General features: G+C 42.2%; 1 protein-coding gene across 1 annotated transcript in view; it reads left to right on the top strand.

Annotated features, from left to right (window-relative positions):
• Window positions 1–20,110, top strand: part of stk32c (serine/threonine kinase 32C) — a 100,891-nt gene that overhangs the window by 25,517 nt on the left and 55,264 nt on the right. The window contains exon 2 of the mRNA XM_028603178.1: window positions 7,256–7,311. Coding sequence (XP_028458979.1) covers window positions 7,256–7,311 — 56 coding nt within the window. The remainder of the gene's footprint in view (window positions 1–7,255; window positions 7,312–20,110) is intronic.

Below are 20,110 nucleotides of genomic sequence, written 5' to 3'. Positions count from 1 at the left end.
AGAGGGTCACGGTGACCAACAAAGCTCTGCAGAAATGCTACCTGCAAAACAAACGTTCTAATACCAAAATTAGCTGGCATCCTCTCCATAGCAATAGTTGGCCAAGGCTCATGAGTATTGTAGTATTTAGAGATGCCCGGCTTGCCAAACTCACACAACAGATATCTCAGAAATAGAGTCCAAATAATAAAATAATAAAACTGGTGGCTATAGCATAGAAGCATGGAACTGACAGGCAGCACAAAGCGCCGCTCGCACACGGGGTGAATGAAACGACACTGATGCTATGCGCCCTAACGTTAGTGGTAACCTCGTTTTTATTTAAGTAAGGGAGGGGTAATGTTAAGGATGAAACCATGGTTTCCGAACGCCCCAAAAAATCCTGAAATGGTGAAAAACAGTTTAAATTGAGCGTCCAGCGTCAGTTCTGGCAGGCCAAGCAGTCAAGACGCAGCTAACTGCTATTGGCCAACAACACGGTTGCATCAGCTGATCTGCATCTGCGCATCAGCTGGTCAACTCCCCTCGCTTCTAAATGGCTACGCTCAAACAGGGCGCCTTAAAGCCACTTTAGTTTGTTCCTAACTGCTTGCTGTTCCCAGCTCCACCTTATTGTGGCATAGGCTTCTGTGTCATCGTTGCTGCTCTGTTCATATGGGGGAATAGTTTAGCTCTCCCAGTCTTAAACTGTGTGAGCGCCCCCTAATGCTGCTGCTGACTCCTCTGAACAGAGCCATAACGCCAAATTTAATTCGTAATTTATTCAATAAAATGTCCTGTCTGTGTTGTTCTTGACTTTAAGTGGACCTGACAGAACTCAATTCAGTAACCATTCAGTACCACACAGTTTACAGTCTTTTCACGTTTTCCAGAAGGAGCTTCTAAAATGTATGAAGTGCTTTAATAGAAATCACAGATTTTGCTTCACCCAGACTTTTAAATGCATGAACACACACACACACACACACACACACTCAGACCCTCTCGCCCTCTCCATGCCCCTTGACATGAGCTTTGTGCTAATATCAGCTCCTCCACAGGAGCCAATCGCCCATTGAGGACTCCTGTGGAGCCTACTCAGCATATCATACTGGGGTGTCAGCAGCTCCCAGCCTCTGATGTTGTCATCCTCCCACTGTCTCCATGGTAGATCATATTCACTCACGCTACACGCTGCACTTGTCTGAAGGGTCTGGCCACAGTCTTTTGTGCAGCATCCACTGGAACATGAGAGCGATTGATGGAGCCAGCACAGTGACTGGAGTACAGACACTGTTTTTCTATCCAGCCTCACTCACTATCAACATGCTTGTTTTCACAAGTACCACTTAAAACGCACAAAACTACAAATCCCATCAGCAGCGTTTGTTTTACTGTAGTTTATTCAATAAATCATTTGGCTTAACCCCCGGCTGCAGCAACTGTGTAGATATTAGCCACTTAAAGCTGGGGAAGAAAGTGCTCAGCACCAGAAAAAACATTCTTTTGATTTTGTCTGACTTCTTTCATGTCAGCCAGTCCAGAGAGTTGTTGTTTTGCTTCCCATTACTCGATGACTCATACTTGGAGGAAGCGCTGTCATGCTGGGGACATCGATCGATGAGTTCCACAAAAGTTGAGGTGGATGGTTAATTGTGCTATCTGTCAAGTAGAATCATACTCCAAGTCTTTAATACTCTTATTTGCTTTTTGCTTTTTTAATTTACACGTTGGCTTAGGTTTAAACCACCTGATGCTGTGTGATCCTCATATTACAGTCAACTTCAGGGTTTACTCAAGTCTTGGGGGGGAAAGAATTCACCCACCTGTGGTGAAGCTGACTGTGAAGTACTCAGCCCTATCATATATGTACCCATCGGGATATTATATGAATATTATACAGAGCCTGAAATGATTAAATAAGTGAACTAGCGCTCCACTTTTTCAAATTGTGTTAATACTGCTTTCATTTTTTATGCATTCTTGCAGAATAATATAAGGTATTCCTGCTCCCTTTGTGAGATATATCAGGCCTAATCTATTACACATATATGTTGGGTTTGATTTTTATATTAATGCACACAGCAGTCTACATGGCATCATGACTTTGCGTAAACATACACGCCACTTTCCAATGGCCAAATGGCGTGTTATCTGTACGCATTTTGAGCTATCCACGTGTACTGTATACAGCGGATGTAAAAATACACACCATGTGGCGTCTCCACGTCGCGTGTTATCGCGAGAACGTGCCGTACTATTGCGAGAACAGCGTCACGCGTGTGTAAAAAAAAGAAAAAAGAAAAAGAAAAGTTTGGGTTTAGGAAAAGAACACTGGGAAAGGCTTTAGTAACACAAAATAATGACAAAAACCCGACGGTGACCAACGTGACACACTTTGGAAAACAATAAACGGTTGGGTTTAGGAAAGAAACATTTGGGGAAGGCTTAAAAAAATAAAAATAAAAAAACTGTTGAAAAACGCCACGTGGGACGTGATCTCGGCTCTCATGGGTGAAAGTCCTGTGTTTTACCCATCCACGGACTGACGTCCTTTCATACTACTCGCTACTGTGAAAATTCACACGTAATGTAGGTCAATGGCGGCCGTACGGCGTTGATAAACACGCTAAAAAGCAATTATGCGTCTTAATAACACGCCAAAATGGCCACTTTATGAGATCAGTCTGCAGCAGCAGTGGTTAAGCAAGACACTAAATGAAATGAGACACTATTGTGTACATATTTTCTTAGTTTGAAGAGGGTGGATTGAGTGTTTCTCCTCAGGTGTCCGTCGAGAGTTGCAGATCATATTTGTTTGTCTGGAGGCGGATGAATCTCAGGGGTAAACTTAAATCTGACTGATCACCAATTACATTTCAGATCCATGGCATCAGTAGCTGATTTGGCTGGAAATCAACAACTCACACAGCTCATTTAGTTGTATTATAGGCCCCACCTTTTCATCCTTGTTGCTGTTGCCCTATGCTCATATACCGATGCTGATCTTTCTGCCAGCACATACCGCACCGCTATCTCTTCTTAAAGAGGAACCACTGAATCCATGAACCCGCCATGCTGCGTATAAAATAATTTGCCAAATTATCTCTTCATCCTTTTTAATACCCGTTAGGCCATGTTCATGGTACAATGTCTCTGTGTGTCGTCACCAGGGTGCAGTCAGAGCCATGCCATATGAGAGGATTAGCTGTGTACAAAAGACTGAGCAGGGAGAATCTACACTGGATTAGCTTATCTTCCAGACAAAACACGCAAACCACACCTTGTGTCTTTTTAAAAAAAAATCTGGAAGCAAAAAGCGTTGTGGGGTTTCCATCCTCATTCAGCCTGGGGTGCATAGGTCAGCCGGCAGTGGGTCTTCGTGGAGGAGCCCAGCATTTGCTGTCGTCTCTCATGATTGCTCCTTGTCTACACGGACAGGGGGGCTGAGCAGATCAGGATGTGAGCTTCAGAAGCTGACTGACTTTAAGGAGGTGCTGCGTGCGTTAGCGCCGTGCCTGCTGTGCTCACATCTGTCTGCGGCACAGCTACACACACGCACGCACACACACACACACACACACACACACACACACGCACACGCACACACAAACGCACACACAGAGCGGAGGCAAGTCTCATTCAGTAACCCTGAGGACCAGGAGGAGGTCAGTCATTGGTAGCCCATCAGCCCACATTCGTACGTACGTGCAGTGCATAGTAACAAGGTGACTGATTTCTCTGGCTCAAATCAGAACCAGTGCACCCAGGAATCCTTTAAAATATCAGTCATCAGAATCAGAATCAGTTTTATTGGCCAAGGATACTTACATAAACAAGGAATTTCACTTCAGTAGGTTTTGACTCTCTGACAAATAGTAATATAGACACATACTGTACAATAGAGAAAACAATATTACATATAGGCACATATCAACATAATATACAGTACAAAAATACAAATGTACAAATAAGACAAGTACACATGGAGTGGGATGTAAAGTGCAAAAAGTAATAGTGCAAAGTAGTGTGCAAGATGCATATTGGAAAGATAAGTATGTAATGTGTAGAGAAGTGGGTGAGTGGCCAAAGTGGGGATGACCCCACTTATCCACAGTTCAGTAGAGTGATGGCATGATGGGAAAGAAGCTGTTCTTTTGTTTTTGTGCGCAGGGATCCGTAGCGCCTGCCAGAGGGGAGGAGGTTAAAGAGAGTGTGTGCAGGTCTAAACCTTTTTTACCTACATGGGGGAAGAAAATGAGATAATTTACGTAATAAACAGTGTCTTCTTAACAAGCTATAGCAAGTAGGGCTGCTTGAATATGGAAAAATCGTTATCACAAGTATTTTGGTCAATATTGGAATCACTATTTACACAAATACTCATTCGTACAGACATACGCGTGTAGCAAATCTTGCCGATAGCGTGTTTCTGCTTTCACGTCGGATCCCTGCAATCCAAACTGTTCCCAGACAAACGGAATTAGTTTGCGCCCCTTTTTTTGCTCAAACCGACATTTACACTCACCCTGGTTTTAACCCTCCTGTTGTCCTTGGGTCGAATTTGACCACTTTTAAAAAAAACATTTAAATCAGAAATATGGGTTTCTTTTTAACCAAATTACCACAAAAAGGATGGATTCCATACAACGCTCTTTGCAAATACAATTGATCACTTTCATTGAATTTCGGGTGAAAATGGAAATGGTTTCAAATCAGTATCCTGACTAAACTCATCCACTGAACATACGTTCCTCTGATCTATTAGTCAAAATAATTCATAATTTCTGCTTTTTTAACTCAAATATTAGGTATAATTCAATATAAATAAGGTTTATTGACCATACATTCAAAAAGTAGTGTAAAACTAGTGGTAGTAAGTTGGTGTTGGTGAAAACTCAAAAATAAATCGTCCGGAAAAAGCAATAAAAAAATGTCAAATGTCGAGTTTGAAAACAGGACCTCGCTGACTATTGGCTAAGTGAGTTTAGCCTTCAGGAGGGGGGCGGAAGTGTGCGTGTCATTGACAACACAAGACAGTGTTTTGGATAGCGTTGTTTTTGTGATCGTTAGGAGCCAAAGTCGATGACTTGCACAGCCCTAATAGCAAGTGAAAGTCGATTTCACCAGCTATAATGTCCTCCCTCTCAGGACTGAGTTTAAACTCTGTACCACACACAGGACAACTCTTATCAATCAGCATAACGCATCCACTGAAGAAGGCAATGAACCAAAACATCCAACTGCCATTACACGTAATGATATAACAAAATAAAGTAAAAGGAATGGTTGCAGTTCCGTGAGCTGGGTGTTTTTCTAAAATGAGACTGCTGTCTGTGCCTCCGCTCTGATGTTTCTACTAGATAAACTGGAAATCCAAGTTAAACATTTTCATTAAGAGATCATCTGTTTTTGTGTGTTTTTTTTTTTTAGTTAAATACCATCGTTGATCTTGATAATGATTTCTGTGGCTTAGTCAAAAGTGTCCAATTTTCTGTGACATACCAATGAGTAATTTAAATCATTTTCCATGCTCTGAATGTTTTATGTGGCGTGTCTTTTTAAGTGCTGGTGTTATGATAAGACAGAGAGTCTAGAAAGTTTTTCAGAAAATAACTTCCATTAATGTCATTAGTTCAACAGAGCCTTCATAAAGTTATGAGAAAACCGAACCATGCAGCATGCATTATTAGAAGAAACTTTGCATAATATCATTATTTTCCAATTCCCTTGCTGATGCATGGTACTATGTCGACGCTACACTGTTCAGATCTTGCAAGAACATACATGCTTCATGTTGTGACTGTTGTGACTGCTTTTTTAAAATTTTCCTTTTCATTGTCCTAAATATAGTTTTTCTCTCTCCCGCGGTGTTCAGATGGTTTTCATTCTAAGGGAAAAATATCCTTTATTTTCTATTGATTCCAAAAGCTACGACTTGACCTTACCAGTGCAATGTACAGTACTGCCAGAAAGTATAAGGACAATAATGTTTTTTTAGTTTTTTTTTTTTGGGCTTTTCTTATTGTATACTTCTGGATCTCGCACTTTCCCTTAGGTCTTTGCCTTTTTACTGTGCTCCCTCTGTCATTGATGACTGGACGCATGAATGTGTATGTATTTTGGTGGACTGTAGAAACTGAATTGCCCTTCGGGGAAAAATAAAGCTATCTGTGTATCTGTATATCTCCAGCCCATTGGATGTGAAATAAAACCGTGACTATTAGGTCAGTCAAGGGCTGACTTTCAGCTTGACCAATTGGCTGGTTCACCACTTTGGTCCAGACTGAAATATCTCAATAACTATTGGATGGATTGGCGTGACATTTTTTTGTACAGACCTATAAGGTCTCAAAGGGATGAATCCTGTTGACTTTGGCGATCCCCTGCCTTTTCCTCTAGCGCCACCGGGAGGTTCCCACTTGTGGTTTTGAGCGAAATGTGTCAGCATCTATTGGACACGTTGCCGTGAAATTTGCTACATGCATGATTAGTAATAACTTTTGCTTTTCATCTAGCGCCATCATCCGGTCAAAATTGTAAATTGTCCAGTTTGGCTTTATTACCAAAAACCTGCAAAACTAATGACACACCCATCAGCTTCAGCCGTACTTTGTGTTTTGTGCAAATGTTAGCATTAGCATGATGGCATTGTCATTGGGTGCATGTTGGCATTTGTGTCTAGGTGCAGCCCCAGTGGTTGTAGACCCTTAGTCTTGTTATTTAGGACAATGCAGAAGGAAAAGTGATCTTATACCTACAGAGAAGACAGGCCAAACAGAATGTTCTTGACTGGCCAAGTCAGTCACCTGACCTCAGTCCAACTGAGCATGTGTTGCTAAAGACCAGGCTAAAAACAAAAAGCCCTCAAAGCAGTATTACAGGCCTGACACCAGGGAATCGTTTGCTGACACATCAGCACATGACATCAGCCAGTTATTGATTGGAAAGATGTGCAACCAACCATTAAACGCGATGACTTTATGTCAACTTGTCCAATAACTTCTGTCCTCTTCATCTGTGTAAACAAATGAATGCAATTCCTCCACCGTTCATCTGATGTAGAAGTGAACACCCTCAAATTCATGCTTAAACCCTGCACTTTAACCCTAATAGTCATTTGAAATCAAATGTGCTGAACTGCAGAGCTGAAACAACAGCCAAGGTGTCACTGTGCTGGTACTTTATGATTGCACTACATGTCCTGTGCCCTGTTTTGTAGTTGAACTCTCGCTGATGGATTTCTTCTCTCTCTTCCTCTCTCTTTTCCTCACAGTAAACTTTGACCACTTCCAGATATTGCGGGCCATTGGCAAAGGGAGCTTTGGAAAGGTAACGTAAACTCCATTTTAATATTCAGTGGATGTGTGTGTGTTCTGTACCTCCAGTTACCACACAGTCATTATCTCCGCTAAACAATAAGAGAAGGACACGCAGAACTGGCTCAGCTCTCATGATATTATGGTGCTCTACAGATAAATAATGTTTGTATTTTAATAATAGTTATAAATACAGCTTATGTAATTCTTTCTGTAGAGTCACATAGAGGAGAGCCAACTTACTTTTTTTTATCTCAGCCAGCCAACATGCTGGGAGTTTTGACCCCACGTCTCTTCATTTAATTTTAGAGCGGCACAATACTTTGGCTGCATTTGTCATGATGCTCAATGCTCGGGCTGAATACAGCACAGAGGAAAACTTGGCGTGTGTCTGTGTGTGTGTCTGTGTGTGTGTCTGTGTGTGTGTCTGTGTGTGTGTCTGTGTGTGTGTGTGTGTGTGTGTGTGTGTGTGTGTGTGTGTGCTGCATATTGTGAAACCAAATTACAGCAATTCTTTTCAACCTTGTCTCAGGTGCCAATATCATCACTGGTGGCCATTGTTGATAAAAAAAGACATTTTGGATTAACTTCCGGGGCCATTTGTTAGTTGAAGAAGTCCTTTGTGTTCATACTCAATGCCTGTTTAGGACTTCAGTAATGAATTCGGGGCGTAGCGGGTGCTTGCGGTTGTGTGTCAACTCACAGTTGGGCTCCAGAGATTGCAATAGTTTATCTTCATTTTATATCACAAATATCACGTCTAATATTTGTTCATTATACTCGTGTGTGTGCACGCCTTTGCAAATTTTCTTTCTTTCTTCTCAAAACACAATCTTTTTTTCAAAAACATGTCCCTCTGTTATATCGAAAGTCCTTGCCCAATGCTGAATACATTACCATGTGAATTTATGTAAATTTTTATGTATTGCTTTGTTCCCTCAAGCTGCTGCCACTTCCCTTATGATACTGAAGGGAATCTGCAGTAAGCTGGGAAACACACAGCGTGCAGGCCTAGCTTTAGAGACTGAAGCAATTTGTTTTGCACATTAAATTATTAGCGCTACATTTAAAATTTTTTGGGAATAAATCTCAAATGGAAATAAATGTTGGTTCAGTTTTTGGGGTTTAAAATTCAATTTATTTTTTATTTTTAACCTTTTATTTGCCCAGGTAAGTCGATTGAGAACATATTCTCATTCGCAACCACGACTTGTCACATTCCCACAGTTCCACATTCATACCTGGAAGCTGTCCAGTACAACCACAGTCTGATCTGCTGGCCACTGACCCGCGGTTGGAGGTTAAGGGCCTTGCTCAAGGGCACCTCAGTGGTGGTGATGAGAGAAGAGACAAGCGCTGCTCTTTCACTTTGCCCACCCAGATTTGATCCTCTCGGTCTGGGGATTGAACCGACGACCTCCCGGTCACAAGCTCTTTTAACCTTTAGGCCACCACTGTCACAAAATATATAATAAACCTAAAGATCTTTTAAATAAGCGTCTCTCCTGGCTAAGATAGATGTCCTAAAAAACATTTTATGGAGCACTTTTATGGAGACACGCGCGTGCACACACAGACAAACTGCACTCTACGCAGACAGACAGACGGACAGATGCACACAGAGACGTCCAGATAAAGTTCGTCCTTGTTGGCGGTCATCCAGTCTGTGTTTTATAGCCCACTGTGGCCTCGCTCTGTGTTCCTGCTGTTTCTGAATACTTAACAGCATGAGTCTTCATCTCCACTGAACACACTGAGGCCTGTATTGGTGTGTGTACTCTAAGCCGGGATGTAATTAAGAAGATGGGTAAACCATGACCTCCAATTGGCATTAAAGACGAGACAAAGCAAATTATCATTTAAAGATATAATGCATATTTTAAGATTTGCATAAATTTCCACTTTTTGCACCAAAAAGTACATACCACATACAGACCTTGGCGTTTGTGTGTGTGTGTGTGTGTGTGTGTGTGTGAGAGAAATGTAAAATGAGAAGGGCAGAATTGGGCACAAACATAGAGAGAGAGGTACAGTGGGGGAAATAAGTATTTGACCCCTTGCTGATTTTGCAGGTTTGCCCACTTACAAAGAATGCAAAAATCTACAATTTTAATCATATGTACATTCTAACAGTGAAAGACAGAATCCCAAAGAAAATTCCAGAAAATCACATCATATGAATTTATTAAAATTGATAACCATCTGATGAGGAAAAACAAGTATTTGAACCCCTGGACAAACAGCATGTTAATATTTTGTAGAAAAGCCATTATTGGCCAGCACAGATTTCAAACGGTTTTTATAGTTGGTGACAAGGTTTGTGCACATTTTGGCAGGGATGTTGGGCCACTCCTCCCTGCAGACAGCCTCCAAATCATTCAGGTTCCGAGGTTGTCGCCTGGCAACTCGAATTTTAAGCTCCCTCCAAAGATTTTCAATCGGATTCAGGTCTGGAGACTGGCTAGGCCACTCCAGAACCTTGATGTGCTTCTTCTTCAGCCACTCTTTTGTTGCTTTGGCGGTGTGCTTAGGGTCGTTGTCGTGCTGAAACACCCATCCTCGACCCATCTTCAGCTCTCTCACTGAGGGAAGGAGATGTCGGTCCAGAATTCCACGATACAAGGCCCCGTCCATCCTCCCCTCAATATGATGGAGTTGTCCCGTCCCCTTGGCTGAAAAGCACCCCCATAGCATGATGTTGCCACCACCATGCTTGACGGTGGGGATGGTGTTCTTTGGGTTGTACTCTGTGTTCTTTGCCCTCCAAACACGACGAGTTGAGTTGAGGCCAAAAAGTTCTATTTTGGTCTCATCTGACCACATCACCTTCTTCCAGGCCTCTTCTGAGTCGTCCAGGTGGTGAATGGCGAACTTCATGCGGGCCTGTACATGTTTCTTCTTGAGCAGGGGGACCTTGCGTGCGCTGCAGGATTTCAATCCATGACGGCGTAGTGTGTTACCAACCGTTTCTTTTGTAACTGTGGTCTCAGCTGCCTTCAGTTGATTCATCAGTTCCCCCCTTGTGGTTTTGGGATGATTCCTCACCGTTCGCATGATCAGGGACACCCCACGAGGCAAGATCTTGTGTGGAGGCCCAGACCGAGGGAGGTTGGCGGTGGTGTGGTGCTTCTTCCATTTCCTGATAACTGCACCGACAGTTGATCTTTTCTCTCTCAAGTTGCTTTCCGATTCTCTTGTAGCCCATCCCAGCCTTGTGCAGATCAACAATCTTGTCCCTGATGTCCGTAGAAAGCTCTTTGGTCTTGCCCATGGTGGTGATGTTGGATGCTGGTTGTTTGGGTGTTGACAGGTGTCTTTTATACAGGTAACGAGGTGAGGCAGGTGTATTTGATGTAGATAATTGGTTCGGATTGGGGCTGTGTCTTAAAGAAAGACTAACTGGCTTGTAGGAGCCAGAATACTTGCTGTTTGTCCAGGGGGTCAAATACTTGTTTTTCCTCATCAGATGGTTATCAATTTTAATAAATGCATATGATGTGATTTTCTGGAATTTTCTTTGGGATTCTGTCTTTCACTGTTAGAATGTACATATGATTAAAATTGTAGATTTTTGCATTCTTTGTAAGTGGGCAAACCTGCAAAATCAACAAGGGGTCAAATACTTATTTCCCCCACTGTATGTACCTCACACTGTAGCACTGTGAAACATGATCTGTATATTCCAGCTTAGGTGCTCCAAGAAAGTGGGCTCTTTGGTGCGCAGCACTGTAGGGGTGTGTGTGTGTGCGTGCGTACGTGCGTGTGTGCGTGCCCGCGTGTGTCTGTGTTGCATTTGTGAAAGTGAGAGAATGTGTTGCGCGTAGGTTTGAGCTGAGAAAGAAGAGACTGTCAGAGGGTAAGCGGAGGAAACCTCATCCAAAAGCCATCTGCAAACATGGCTTGTACTAGCTCCACTCTGCGTTTCATTTCTCGTTTCTTTTTTATACACATATTAGGGGAGTATTAGGGGATGTATCTTTCTCTCTTTTGGCTCTCTCTCTTTCAACACGAGCTTCTCTTGATGTCATCTGCCCCTGTCAGCAAGACTAAAAATCTACAATTGCTGCACAACTTAAAGTAGAAGACATTTTCTATCCCAGACTGTAATAAAATCAACCTGGGTGTGCACAAATTATGCAACTGATCCTAAAGTCCCTTATTACACTGTGGGATTTTGGGCTGTCCCAGACAAAAGTTGACACTTGTGTGGGATTTGTGTGAAACCAGAAGTCATCAATGTATACCAGTTTCATTACATCTCCAGTTTGCATGTAACGCTTCTCGCTGTGCTAGATTATTCCCAGATGGAAAGTTGCCTGCCAGTTTCCGCTGCCATTGCGTACTGCTTGTTATTTGGCTGTGATGAAATCCAACCTGTCAGAAAACTTTGGTAGTTGTCTGTGACAGCTCATTTCAATGTCTCAGAACCACTCGAGCTAGCTGGCCTGTCGTGACGGGCACAAACACAGATTTCATCCCAACTTGAGGCTTTATGTCTTAGAAATCAAAAATCTGTCCGGAAAAGCATGGTGAAAGTTATGTAGTCTGTAGTAGTCCCTCCCTCTCCCTCTCCCTTTAAAAGATAATTTTTTGGGCTTTTTCTCACAGGTCGGATTCGAACCCTGGACCTCTGCGTCGAGGCATAAACCTCTCAGTATGTGTGCGCCTGCTCTACCACTGAGCTAACCTCCTTTTTAAAATATCAGGCCTCGTTTCTCTTTCAATCCCCCACGGTTCCTCTCAAAATTCAATTCAAGGGTGTTTTATGGGCTCGGCAGTAAAGAAACCTGTGTTGGCAAAGCAATATGCTATTATTAAAAATAAAAAATGGCATTAATATTGTTTGAATTCCCACTCTAAGCGCTATCTCTCTTTACCTCTCCCTCTGTCGTTTTGGAGCATCTGTGCCTTGCCACGTTGGGGTGAAGAGTGATGGTGTTGGGTGTGATTATTTCCACAGCAGTGGAGGATGTAGCTCATTCCTAACATGTCTGCTAGAGGGATGAATGGCCATATACACCACATAATAGTTTTCTCCCCTGTTGCCATAGGGCTAATTAAGGCCTGTGCCGAGAGAGCTCGAGGAGGAAGTTGAGACCCGAGGCAGACATTGGCACTGACGGCAGTTCGGTGACAGCTCCTTAATGCCTGCAGTTGCACGGACAGGTGAACGTTGGAACAGAAAGACGAGCGAGGGGGTAGGGAGGGGGTAGGGAGAGGGTAGAGAGGCGGTCAGAGGCGGCGAAGGAGCTCAGCTGGTGTTTTCTACATCCTCATACCCCTGTACCACGCACGCACTTCAGTGGGAATAAACCCTTATTAGGAGTGGGATGAGAGTAAAAGGACAGACGAACAGAGACAGGCGCTGGAAATAAGTGGGAGTGGGTGAGAGATGACACAGCGAGGGGAAAGGACAGCGAGAGAGGCTGTGACACCCTCATCATGTCGGGGGAAGGTACCAGTGTCTGTGGAAAGGTCAGGAGATGATGAAGCCTTTGTTACCTTTTTTCTCTCAGTTAGCCCTGCAGGGCTCCCAGGCAGCACACTGAGACGCCTCCTGCCTATGAAGACTGACAGTTGAGCCTCATCTCACCTCTTTTTATTTTCTAGCTGCAGGTGTTTAGAGCTCAGATGAGAGTTGGTTTTCGCCGAGTGCAGCTTTGCAACACAGCCAAGCCGCAGTGTAGCCTTTGGCAACCTATTAGCCTCTGAAATGTATGCTCTTCCATTACACTACACCTCTATAGGCGTCACAATGCAAAGCTCCACTGCATAGCCATTAAAAGAAGCAAGGGACCATATGGTTAAAAAATGGCTTCAGGACTCGAAAACACACTGCTTGGACACAACATCCAGCGAGCTCATAGATGTACAAATGCTCCGGCGTATTAATATTCCTGCCAACAAAATAAAATGTGCATGTTAGAAAATTAGAATGGCAGCAATGCTGGGAGCCAGAAAGGTGTCATGACCTCTCAAGCTTTTCACCGCCGTCAGCATCTTGTTTTATCATCGTCCAAGTATGCCAAAGCTCATCTTTGTCCATACAGGAACAGACATTAATGAGCTATGCATCATGAGTATAGCTGTTCCACTAATGATAGGGTTACATTCTTGCTTGTATTCATTATCACTCCAACCATTCTTCCCCAGAGAATAACTGTTAATCATAATTTCAGTATGTAGGCCACATGTACTGTATCATTATTTAACTTTGCTGCTTGTGTTACCCAGAAACGGGACATAGAGTTTTGTTCCACCTCCACATTTTTTCTGCTCAGCTCCATGGAGAATGAATTGCAAAAGTTTGACAGTATCCAAAAATCTGATACAGAACTGCGTCTCTTTTGCCTTTAAAAGTTCAGATTAGAATTCCATCAACCTGCAAAATCAGTGTCCTTTCTCATCAAAGCAACTGGCCCCGGATGGACATCAGAATAGATCAGAGACTTAAAGCTCAGAGTGATCTCATAAAGTGGCGTATGTATGACACGCCAATTTGTATGCCATTTTGGCGTGTTATCAAGATGCATAATCGCTTTTTAGCGTGTTTATCAACGCCGTTTGGCCTCCATTGACCTACATTATGTGTGAATTATCGCCGTAGCGAGTAGTATGAAAGGACGGAAGTTGGTTGGGTGGCGACGCCACGTGGCATGTATGTTTACATCTGCTGTATACAACGTAGACATACACGCAGATAGCTCAAAATGCGTACAGACAGATAACACGCCACTTGGCTTTAGGAAAGTGGCGTGTATGTTTACGCAAAGTCACGATGACACGTTGTAAAGCTGGTTGATTTATAGCCTTTGAAGATACTATAAATTGACATTTGCATTTGGCCAGTATTTAACAACCACTGTCTAATAGAAAGGAGTCAATTGTCCATTACCAACCTTTCCAGAACAGCAATTGTCGTTGGACAACCTAACTAGCCTAAAGCAGTGTGCATGGGGTTCTCTAGTCTTTTAGATCAGTGGTTCCCAACCTGGGGTCCGGGCACCCCCAGGGGGGGCGGCAAAGATCACAAGGGGGGGCGCGAGTCTTTATCTGGTTTGAGGTTGAGGTAAAAAAAATTGTTTTGCACATGTTAAACAGATGATGATAATACACTAGAATATCTAATGTATTCAAAAGTCTGTATGAAAACTATATATTTTGTTGTATCCTCGTTTTTCCTGCCGCCACGGCATCACTATTTTATGAATGAAACATGGAGGAGAGACGTAACAGTGCTGATAACTGCTCTGTATCAAAAAAGAAAGTAAGGCTCTATCTCGAGAGTTACATCAACTTCGGTTTCGGGGGGGGCTCAGCTTTTCTTAGACATGAGTAGGGGGGGGCGCCAAGGAAAAAAGGTTGGGAACCACTATTTTTAGATGGTGGTGTATTTTCTTTTAGCCTTTCCAAAACCAAATTCACAAAACAATACGAAATAAATCCCAAAGTGTGTTTTTAAAACATAAGCTGCAATTATTGCAATTGCATGTCCAGCATACTACCGTTTACAGTAACATAGCATTACTTCCAAGGCCAAGAGTTAGCATACCATATCAATTAACTACATTAGTTTGTGGGGTTACAAGTTACATCACACCTAACCCGTCCACTGTGTAACAGTCTGTGTAGTACTTCCCCACCGTGTGTATGCCGGTCTTGGATGCTAACGGAGTTTGGGCTAACCGCTCTGTGCTACTTTTTATTGGATTTGGGAAAGTTTACACTCCAGCAACCCTACCCAATTTTAAATGAGGCCAAATACATCAGTTAGTCCTCAGACGAAAAGCTTTTTTTTCTTGTCACGTTAACAGTGATAACATAACTGTTTGACAATAAACAAGGCATCACAATATGATACAATCGGCTAAAGCAGGGCACAGTATATACTTTGCAGAGTGGGTGAAGTTTTTTCATATTGCGCCACCACGCTTTGATGCTGATGGCAAAAATAGCATGCATGTGAGGCTCCTTTTTAAAGGTAATTAGTGATGAATCAGATCAATAATAACCTAACTTTACACATGATCCATGATGATGAAGATACAGAGAAATAGAAATGCATGGTAAAAATAGTATTTTGTTATTGTTCAACATATTTACATACACATATACATTTTTGGATACCCTCCCACATGATATCTGCTCAGCTCCATGGAGAATGAATTGCAAAAGTGTGACAGTATCCTAAAATCTGATACAGAACTGCCTCTCATTTGGCTTTAAAAGTTCAGATTAGAATTCCATCAACCTGCAAAATCAGTGTCCTTTCCTCATCAAAGCAACTGGCCCCGGATGGACATCAGAATAGATCAGAGACTTAAAGGTGGTTGATTTATAGCCTTTGAAGATACTATAAATTGACATTTGCATTTGGCCAGTATTTAACAACCACTAGATAGAAAGGAGTCAATTGTCCATTACCATCCTTTCCAGAACAGCAAACTCCATGATGATGAAGATACAGAAAAATAGAAATGCATCGTAAACATAGTATCTTGTTATTGTCCAACATATTACCCCCCTCCACAATATCTGCTCAGCTCCATGGAGAATGAATTGCAAAAGTGTGACAGTAGTAAAAAACAGATCAATAACAACCTAACTTTACACATGATCCATGATGATGAAGATACAGGAAAATAGAAATGCATCGTAAAAATAGTATTTTGTTATTGTCCAACACACACACACACACACACACACACACACACACACATACAATTTCACAAATAATGTTTCTTAGGGCATTTATGTCTTATTAAGAGGAGCTCCCCCTGTAGTTTGCACCCTGGCCTACTGTGTGAGAGCAGACATCTCAGCAGTAACTTATGGGGAAAAAGCTTAGTGAATGAATCAATCAATCGCTGCGAGAGCTAAAGTGCTCATACATTTGACGGAGCAAATGTAGGTTTATGTATGTCAGTGTAGTGGACGATCCCACAGGTACAATAACTGTGATCTGAGTGACGTTCCCTTTCAACAGAAAGCTCAGGGAATGAAACCTCCGAACAGAAAAAGGAGCAAGCTGTCAGATACAGTATGTGAAGTAAAATACCGTTTTCAAATCCCTGTAGTTAACAAAGACAGGCATCAAGGTAACAGGCAGGGCGTCAATCATTTTAATGGTCAGTTTTTATCCCTCACTGATTTATACTATGCTTTCAGTTTTGAAAGACGACATTCTATAATGTACAGTATCTGTTATCAAACAGCATGTGTTTCCATCGCGGTGCTATGCAAAAAGGTATCCATCATTTTGATGAATATGTATGAGCCGTCCCACCTTTTAATGAAACATGCAGTCACGCTTCTAACACCTTCAGTAAACCTAAAGAAAATATGCTTGAGACGAGCCTTCGGGCACTTTTTGTGCATTTTAAGTCTCCTTTACATCCTGTGATGAATGTAATCCTCATTATGCTGTCCTGATATTTTCCCACCTTCACACACGAGTGACTTCAAAGTCTTTTTTTGTGTCTTTTATATAAACTGGAGGTACGCACACACACACTTGAAGCAAGCATGAACAATTTTCTGCAATTTGTGTTTTTGCCCAGCGGCCATTTTGGAATTTTTTTTAATCCGTTGAATCATGTGTACATTTTTCTTTTGTTGTAGACATGCAACACAAGATTTAGAAGTCTGCTCTTACTCTCTCTCTTTTCCCTCTAATTTCTTACAATTGTATGCAATCATAACAAACCATAGTTCAAACTGAAATTCAATAATAGAATCTTAGTAAGGGATGCACCGATCGGATACTGGATCGGCACCAGGGCCGATAATAAGTGACAAAATAATGCCAACATTTTCCTATTTACATGTTGTGATTTGTATAGTCACAGCGTGTACAAATAACAAGGTCACATGAGACACAGCCATCTTCTAACCGTATACATACTGGGAACTATATTCTCAGAAAGGTGAAGCACTGCTACTCCCTACTCAGGGCTTCTCAGGTGCTGCCGGCATCTCACTCTGCTTCGCTTTTCTGAGAATATAGTTCCCAGTTTAGATACAGTTAGAAGATGGCTGTGTCTCATGTGACCTTGTTATTTGTACACACTGTGACTATACAAATCACAACATGTAAATAAGAACATGTTGGCATTATTTTGTCACTTATTGGGAGCAGTATGCCAGATGGCAATTACCTCCAGGATCTGTGCTAAGCTAGGCTACCGGTGGGGCCGTCGGACAGAGTTACAGCATGCACGGAGATGAGAAGGGTATGTATCGACTTATCTAACTCTGGGGGATACTATGAATAAGTCCCAATAAGTCGGCGTGTTCCTTTTAAGGTATTTTGGAATCGGTATTGTGAGAGAAAAAATGGAATTGGTGCGTGATCCCTGCTATAAGTTCTTTTAGTTTGAAATGTTTAAAGATGGAGTCATTGCTTGGACTGTTTTTGCTTTTCCTTTAGTTACACCAAATTCCCGTATAATGTTCAGTGACTTTCAGCGGAGGCTGCTTCAAAAACCGAAGCGCTCTCAGGCTGTTAGAGGAAGGTCCTGATGTGCTTGTAATTTCTGTCGGCATATCATGTTTTTTGTATTCATCTGTACTCAAGATGATTCTCACCCTTTTTCTGATGTACTAAAAAGCTTCCCTTTGCTTAGTCTGAGAATCCATGATGGTCTATGATCCATGACCGTGCTTATTAATGGTCATGCCTGCCGTAATAGTGCATCCTGGAGCTGTTGGAAAAAGGATGGCCAAGTTCAGTAAACACTTTAATTTCCTGCAGGCTGACAGCAGCTGCTGTGGAGCAGAAGACATCCAGTGGAATGAACCAAATGAAAGAGCAAATTATTCCTTCTTCTCCCTGGGTGACATGTTCATCCGACCCTGGAAGTGTGTTTGCCTTGATTCCCTCTGTCAAAGAACTTTTGCCCAAATGCAGCATTGGCAAAAGTGTGTATACACGTGTGTGCGTGTTTGCATGTTTTCAAGTTATCCTGTACTCATCCAACTCTTTTTCAATCACTGCTCGCCGAGGATGAGCGTCACACCATGGTACCTAGGGATAGGTCTCGTGATACTGGTATCGATCCTGATACTGCTTATCGATACTGATACTTATTGACACACTCCATTCTTTGGTGCAAAAAACAAAGACATCATAGACTTGATGGCATTGTAAATGAGGGTCGCCCCACAATGATATCTCAAAGATAAATAATGGTTGAATGAATAAAAAATGAATGAAAAGACGTGATAAGATTCAACAGTTATTGTTACCTTTTTGCGGAAATAACAAATTAAATTGTTCCTTGAGTTTCCTGTGTATATATATATATGCAATATATCGATATTGTATCGATATCGTGATATGAGACTGGATATCGTCTTAGATTTTGGATACCTTAATATTGTTATATGACACAAGTGTTATCTGTCCCTGGTTTTAATGGCTGTATTACAGTAAAGTGATGTCATTTTTTGAACTTACCAGACTGTTCTAGCTTTTCTATTATTTGCCTTTAACCACTTAGTTATTATACACACATAATGATGATTATATATGAGGAAGGAGCCATTGATACATATGTCTGCTTCACTGCTCCTTTTTGGGGGGGAAGGGGGGAGGTTGGACTTGGGTGTCTGACTTCTGATATCCACTGACGAAGTTGTGGCTGTTACTTGATTGGCGTTGTCTATGGGATCTTTTATGAACCTTAATTAGAAGACCGATGCTTACTGTGTCCTGAGTTAACAATTGACTTTTTTTTTTTTTTTTAATAACGAGTGACGCGCATACCTTTTTAGTTTGGAAAATCCTGTCGCATCGGAGCCAGCAGCAGCTGCTTTGCTAAAGCAGTGAAACACGTTGCACTGCTTCAGATTTCTATAATGTTGTATTACTGGTGCCTCACACACAACTACCTTTTTACATATATTGCATTTAGATCATTACATTTAGCAAACGCACAGTAACGCGACATCAAACGTTGGCAGCTTCTCCATCATTAGGGGACAGTTAGGAACTTGAATGAATTAACGTTACATGTACCGATAGCGGCACTGTTTGTTCAGGAGCTTATACTACTGACCCGTTCCTTATACCAATCCGTAATCGTGCCGGCAACAAACGCAAGATAAAAGCTAAATCCAAGGAAAGGATGGATGTCACCACTTGATGTACAGTAGCCTATATTTCCGCTGAACTTTAAAAGGAGAAACACAAGCTGGCTCCCTCTCTCTCCTCCCCTCAGGCAGTGGTCTGCTATCTGTTCGTGTTCTCCCATGTGTTTCAGTCAGAGGCTTCTGGCCGACTTGGCACTTACCTGACCTAGAAAACCGAAAAAATCTGCAGCTTCCTGACTGAGTCCACTAAATTGAACACCCCTTTCTCCTCTCTGCAAGCCTTGTTGTCTCTGGAGCTTTAGACCTTCTGACGAGAATTGATAGGACAGTGTAGGGGATAAGGAGTAAGAAAGAAGGCGGATTGTATAGGTAAACAACATGCAGCCATCTCTGGGATTTAACGGCACTGCTCCACTTTGAAGCTGGGCACAAGAGAGCTTTTTTAGTAGCCTAATAAAAACATGCACACATCACGGGGGACTAACCTTGAGATTAACCAGAGGGAGGTCTGGGTAGATAGAGAAGAGCTGGAGGTGGAGGCAGCGGTCTGGGGCACAGACCTAGATAACTATTTCTTAACATATGAAAGATTTAGAGTGGCTGAAAGGGAATTTGGGCTTTTATTTTATTTTCGTTGAGTTTCACCCGCCCAGGCACACAAGGACAGACTCTGATACATAATAGAAGTATGATTCCCAGACATATGGATATCATATCCA

Source organism: Perca flavescens, chromosome 17 (genome assembly GCF_004354835.1).
Source record: "Perca flavescens isolate YP-PL-M2 chromosome 17, PFLA_1.0, whole genome shotgun sequence".
Taxonomy (NCBI): Eukaryota; Metazoa; Chordata; class Actinopteri; order Perciformes; family Percidae; genus Perca; species Perca flavescens.
Note: the sequence above shows the minus strand (reverse complement) of the source record. Positions and strands in the feature narration are given on the sequence as shown.